This window comes from Pundamilia nyererei, unplaced genomic scaffold, assembly GCF_000239375.1.
Source record: "Pundamilia nyererei isolate P.nyererei 1_Seehausen unplaced genomic scaffold, PunNye1.0 scaffold00618, whole genome shotgun sequence".
NCBI lineage: Eukaryota > Metazoa > Chordata > Actinopteri > Cichliformes > Cichlidae > Pundamilia > Pundamilia nyererei.
This window is the reverse complement of record NW_005188019.1, coordinates 34,492-41,350: the sequence shown is the minus strand read 5'-3', so window position 1 is coordinate 41,350 and position 6,859 is coordinate 34,492. Positions and strand designations below refer to the sequence as shown.

The following is a 6,859-nucleotide window of genomic DNA, read 5'->3' as shown; positions in this document are numbered from 1 at the left end:
TATATATATATACATAGATAGATAGATATAGATATATACATAGGGGTGGGCAGGAGGCATGGGCAGCTCTGCTTAGATTGCTGCCACTGGGCCTCAGAGATGAATAGAAAATGAATGGATTCTAAATTGAAAACCATTCTTGCCTAAATACAGGGACAGGGTCAGAGCACTCGCCATCTTCTTAGACATTGCAGGGTTCAGAATCTTGGTTTAAGAAATTATTCAATACAACCATAGGTCAAACACATGACCCAAAAATGGCAGAAAAATCAAAGGTTTAAAACAAACAAACAAAAAAAAACTACAGCTCTCAAGCAACTATAATAGGGGGATAGAGGAAATGCCAAAAAGAAAGTTGACTGTTAATAGGACTCTTTAAGACAGGAAATTATGAATAACACTTTGTTTTTCAAGACTGAGCTCAGGTCCTTCCTCTCCTTTTCTCTCAATATCTGTTCCCATTTTCTAACTTTCACTAGTTTCTGATCTCACTGCCTGATGAGACCAGGGCTATGACTGCTGGGATTTCAATTGTACTGCATCAAATATGAACTGGCCAGACAGAAGTTTGGTTTCTTGTCAGTCCAGTCATGTGTCTGTGGCAATAATCCAATCAGACCACAATTTAAATGGAGAGATTAGGTGCTGAGTTGGGGTGTCGTAAAAGTTCGTTGAAAAATGAAAAATCATCCCTTCAAATACAATGTTCTGATGAATTATTGTTATCTTTTATTAAATTCATATTATCCAATAAAAGACTTCCTTGAGTTTCCAAACACAAAATGAGAGGCAGAGCTTTCAGCTATCACACTCTTCTCCTGTGGAACCAGCTCTCAGTTCTAATTTTAAAATCAGTCTTTTGATAAAGATTAATTAGTTTAGATAGTTGGACTTGAAGCCGGTGGCCTTAAACTACTCTGCAGTTATGCTGCTACATTATGAATATTAAATCACCTATCCATGGTGATGGGTGTTCCCATCACTTCCATGGCCACAGGTGTATAAAATAAAGTATCTAGGAATGCAAGCTGCTCCTACAAACATTTGTGAAAGATTGGATTGCTCTCAGGAGCTCAGTGAATACTGTCATGAAACTGTCATGAGTCATAAAATTTCCTTGCCGTTAACTATTTCACAGTCCACTGTTAGTGGAATTATAACAAACTGGAAGAAATTGGGAAAGACTGCAACTCAGCCACAAAGTGCTAGGCCATGTAAATTCACAGAGCGGGGTCAGCAGAGGTCACCAACTTTCTACAGAGTCAATCACTACAGACCTTCAAACTTCACGTAGAGTTCAGATTAGCTCAAGAACAGCAGGTAGAGTGCTTCATGGAACGAGTTTCCATGGCTGACCAACTGGTACAAACCATGCTGCCACTGGACTCTAGACTCTCATCCAACATCAGTGTCTGACCTCATAAATTTGCTTCTATAAGAATGGCCAGAAATTCTCATAAACATACTCCCAAACCTTATGGAAAGCATTCCCAGAAGAGCTGAAGCTGTTATAGCTGCAAAGGGTGATGTGGCATCATGTTAAACTCAATGGATTAAGAATGGGATTTAACTCGATTTCACGTGAGTTTGAAGGCAGACAATACTTTTGGCGATAAAGTGTAATAATAAGAGATGGCCTCTTGGTGTGCCAGCAGTTACTTTACTGTTGGAGGTCTCTTCCTCTTAAAAGGGAGTTTGTTTTTCCCCACTGTCTCTAGTTTTGGATTGTTACAGTTATGCTCTTATATTTTATGGTCTTCACCTTTCAATAAAAAAAGCTTGTGCTGTACTGATCAGCAGCACAAAACTGAATATGTATCAGAATGTTGTGTCTGATCGGTGCATTATAATGAGCAGTATTCTGAAGGATGGGTGTACAAACGTGTACACAATACATATTTTTTGACTAGGTATAGTGACATGTTAGCAACCATGTCCAATCCAGAGAATAGAAAGACTAGTGGTAACTCTGTAGATCATTTGAGGTTATCTCACCAAGAGTGACTCCTTCAAATGCATTACCCTGCTAGAAGAGTTCCCTCATCATCTTTTAAGACATCTTAATCATTTCATAGGGAGAAAATGAAATGCTTTGACAGTTTTTTTGCATAGATGCAGCAAAGAATGATCAACATCTGCAGAAGAAGACACCATGCTAATTCCTGTGGTTCAGTGCTTCATCATTTCACTCATTCATTATGAGACTACTTTGTAGCTTAACTAAAACAAGCATAAAATTAAAGAAAAGTGATCAAAAAACCAAAAAGTTTGTATTTTAAGTCCAAAGCAGCTGCCCCTCCTGCTCTCTTCCTCCTTATCACAGCTGAGAGAGCCCAGTAATTGAAAAGGAGATTCGGCAAGCCTGTCCTCACAGATGGTACGTTGCATTTCTGAAACAATAATAGGATTGCGATCCTGACCGCTCGATATCGTTTCTCGACCATTCAAAAGCTCAAAGTGGAGCAAAGAGACAAAGTACTGCAGTCTATCTCAGTTTCGTGGCACTCTCTTTTGCTTTCAGTCTGACTCAGGCCTCACGTGGCACCTCAACTCTGGCCTGATGAGAGCCAGCTCATCGCTAAGTCACACTCCTGAAGATGTGTGACTGTTCGAGCACTTTCAGAGTGATGGTTAAAAGAAGCCAAGAGAAAAGCCTCTTTGCGAGACAGACCCTTGTTAAATATCAAGCAATTTTCGGCAGGGGGATCACAGGGTCTGATCAGCTGTGAGTCACAAAAGAAGGCCAGATTTCTCTTTTAGAAGAATAAAACACATAAAGCCCAATGACCAAATGGATCTCATATATTTAATTTTAAAAAAAGAACATGATAATAATCACATTAATGTAAACTCTCCCTTATTCTGGTTGTGCTGGTTGTGTAAGATTTCTGAAATAATGAGCCCAATCCGTATGTAACCAGGTCATAAATTACATATTGTTATATTTACACAAAATGTGTTCTAGACCCCAAACCGTTCCTTTTATACCTGATTTTTAGGACCTCCAAGCCTGTGGTTCATTATCAGTTAGAGCCCCTCCTCATTCTTCTTCTTCGGTGCAACCCTATAAATACAGGGTAACCCTTTGGCCTCTCCCCTTTTCTACAATTCCCCTGTGGGAGAGGTTGGTGTCATTTCTTTACCAGCACTGTAAAACACACATATAATTTATATTTAGCCACCCTGATGTTTCCGATTGTGTTTTTAGTTCAATTATTGTCATCACTGTGCCTGTCTTTGCTAGATGCTGTAAATGTGTAGTACATGTCTGCCACATACATGTTATAGGCACAGTCTATGCTAGCATGAATAGATCCTTCTTGCTGGCTTGGAAGTTGTGGTGGGTTAAGCTAACCCTCTTCCATACTGTTTGTATTTTGTTGTAGGAGCTGGAGCGGGCAAGTTAATGACTTGGAGGTCTGTGTTTCTTTTACCATTCATTGTCAGACACAGAGCAGGAACACAACAGTTACACGTACAAAAGTGGCCTTTTTACTATTCTTATTCCATGCAAAAATACATAAATCAATAACGTTTTATTTGCATAAAGTAATTGAATTCATGAATTGTTTATACCACAGCTTTTCACGCTGTGTTATTAACCTGACTTTCTGTCACCATTTGAAACTTGATCAAAATTCTGTTGTGTGAATCAATGGCCTGAAGTTCTCCTCTAAAAGAAGAAACAGACATAGAAATATGTATTCAATATCTCCTCCTGTCCTCTCTTTCATACATCTTTCTTTCCTGAAAAATAAAGCAACCCTGCTTGAGCTACTTGATCACAATTTTATTGGTGTCTGTATGAATGCATGGTAGGGATGAGAAGGAGAAAAAAAGAATGTGTAGAGTATGCAGGTGAGACTGTGGGGTGACATTACTTTCTGATTTGTTGGACGAGTAAGTGCATGGGATTGCCCGGAAGGAATACCAATATTATACAACAAACTGGCTGATTTAATAACTCTTAATAAGGGTGTCAGATACCGTTCAGGATCATCCCGGCCCACTTCATCCCCTGATTACCAGCTGTCACATTAACATCAGGCTCCTTTTCTGTAGTGCACCTGAATTGCAAATGAACTGGTGCTTTTATATATATATATATATATATATATATATATATAGTGCCTTTCAACTCTAACTGAGCACTCAAACACTTTTTAGACTACAAACCACATTCACCCATTCATAAAGTCTGGGGTTTATTATTTTGCGGAAGTACACTTCAACATGTAGCCTGGAGGAGCTGGGGAATAAACCACTGACCTTCCAAGTAGCACACAATGGCTGACGCATCCAAAAAAATTGGCAGTAACTCTGGAGCATGAGCAATGAGTATAGAGCCAAGGCCCACCTGTATTCATATTTACATAAAACAACTTCTTTGGTTCTTTTCCTCTGCTTTTGATTACACTCTGCTAGCATATGGCTTGCTTCCATCTTGTAAACCCCTTTTTCAAGTTACTCTCAGAGGGTTTGTTTGGTTTCCAAGCTCCAGTCTGCCGATAGATGATCATCACAGGCAAATAAATGTCACATCTCCCATTCAGCTAAATCCATTAAACAGGTAGCATTTATTGTAGTGACCACAGTGGGTTTTGTTTTTACTAATTTCTTTAGCGTGTGAGACTTCTGCACTGGTGTTTAGCTGCTGTTGTTTGCTGCACACAAGACAGTGATCCATTTTCCCTTCCTACAGCAATCCGCCTCACTGTCAATCATGGCTTTTGATGTGTTGTGCTCTTATAATGAGCCAGCTTTGCAGTTCAGTTATGTAGCACCAGTTTATAAAAACAGTTGCTCAGAGCATGTTATACTGTAAGATAAAGACCCTAAAATAGTCCCTACAAACACACAGGTCAGATGATCCCTTCTTTGAAAAACAGCACAGGAAGTGGATCTCTTTAAATGCCTCATATACTAAAAGTGTTCAGTTCAGCTCAGGTTTGGTATCAAAAGTCTCATGCTCACCCATTAAGTAGGTGACAATCTTGCACATGGTGGCTCCAAAGATGAAGTCCTCTAGCATGTTGGGGATAAGTGTAAAGGGCATACAGAAAATGGCCATCATCAGGTCACTGACCGCCAGCGACAGCAGGAAGGAGTTGGTGACCGTCCGCATGCGGTTGTTCAGCGTCAGGACCACGATGATCAGGAGGTTGCCGAGGACGCTGAGCAGGAAGATGAGCGAGTAGAGCAAAATACGCAAGGAGTCCATCTCTGATAGACACAAAGAGACACAGGGCATTTTCAGTTATAGGGAGGAATATTGTAAGCTTCTCTTAACAAAAACCTCAGTTTCCAGGAGGAAGTATTTTGTGCTACTGTAGTCCTGGGAGAGAAGAAATTGTACTTGTAACAGTAATAAACAAAGAATAAGAAGTGGAAAAGCAAATAAAAGCAGCATAAGATGAACACGGGTGCATTAATTGAACTGGCTGGCTGACAAACGTCTTTCACCAGGATCTATACACCCAAATTAATCCAAAAGCAGTTTTATTCATTTGCATGCAAATGCAAGTAACACTTTAATTATTCATGCAACCCTTGTATTAAATTAGATATGAATTAATAAAAAGAAAACATCAAGATAAGAAAATCTAAAAGGAGATAGTTGCATCAATACATGAAAACAACAGCCTGGATCAGGTTGTTCCCCTGGGAAATAAGACTGAGCACATAAACAACACCAAACTCTATTACAAGGCAGAATAACTTGGCTTAATCAACATCTTAAATCGTGCTAATGTCAATATTCCTCTCCTCACCCTGTGAATGGAAGCATTAGTAGTAATCTTCAAGAAAAAGATGAAGACAATATCAGAAGCACGGAGCCGACCGTGTCAGGTGGCTCACTTGGGAATACAACCCAAACTGGAAAAACAAGATCAAAATTTTTTAAACAGTTCTCTTTTCATCAACAATAATATCCTTTCAGTTTGTAGGGGCAGGGGGAGGAGCGACTAAGAAGAGATACAACTGACAAATAAATCATAAAGAGACATAAATGACTACAAATTGATGCATAATGACTGAAAATAGACACAAAGTCACTGATTAGAAGGTAAATGACAACTGAACAACACTAACAAAGTTACTAAAAAAAACAGTTGAGAACTACAAATCAAAGATAATGACTACATGCTTATGAAAATAATGACACAAAGAACCAAAATGCATAGTGACTACAAAGGCTCCGATACAGATACAGGGTTAAGCAAAAACATAGACTGGTTTAATTATACAAATTGGTCATACAGACATGTGGTGGCATACACTGAGATCTTAAAAAAAGAATATAATGAAACAGTCATCTACAGTGTGTTTCATAAGATTTCCTTCTTTCAGCGCTGCCATACAGCTAAGCATCAGTGGGTGCTGGATGGCCCAGCCAGAGGGTTTTTGGGATGCTCCCTTCACTAACACCGGCCTGCCACAGCGAGTCTGTTTGAGAATGAGAGTATCTGACAGGACAAGGTCGGGGCTGGCCATGTGCTGACTGAGTCCTCTGATTAAACACAGAGACATGCGAGAAGTCCGGAGGTTTACAGCAGAGCCTGCGCACAGAATGTAGCACATCACCTTTAAGGCAAGCATTGCTCATCAGGAGTAGAAGCAGGACTCAAACAGCGCGTGTTTGTGGGGCTTAAAACGCATCTTTGTGCCACAGTGAATGTCACACAGCGGAAATTTGTGTTTTTATGTTTTATCAATCTGTGTATTGGTACATAGTGTTGATTTTATTTGCATGATTTTATAGTGATATTTATATTGCACGTTTGTTTATTGATATTTATACTGCATGGTTTTATCCTCATATTTATATTTGTGTTAATGTTGTACCATGTTCCTTTAA

The 6,859-nt window shown here is 39.4% G+C and overlaps 1 protein-coding gene across 2 annotated transcripts in view; it reads right to left on the bottom strand.

Moving 5' to 3' along the window:
• The window catches only part of LOC102211197 (cholecystokinin receptor-like), a 70,328-nt gene that overhangs the window by 37,122 nt on the left and 26,347 nt on the right, over window positions 1-6,859 (bottom strand). Inside the window, exons 1-2 of one of the 2 annotated variants that reach the window (XM_005754655.1) lie at window positions 5,772-5,831; window positions 4,975-5,223 (exon numbers count right to left, since the gene is read on the bottom strand). In XM_005754655.1, the coding sequence (XP_005754712.1) occupies window positions 4,975-5,221 (247 nt within the window). In that variant the 5' untranslated portion in view covers window positions 5,222-5,223; window positions 5,772-5,831. Of the gene's footprint in view, window positions 1-4,974; window positions 5,224-5,771; window positions 5,832-6,859 lie in introns of those variants that run through there. The other variant, XM_005754654.1, reaches the window with a different exon arrangement.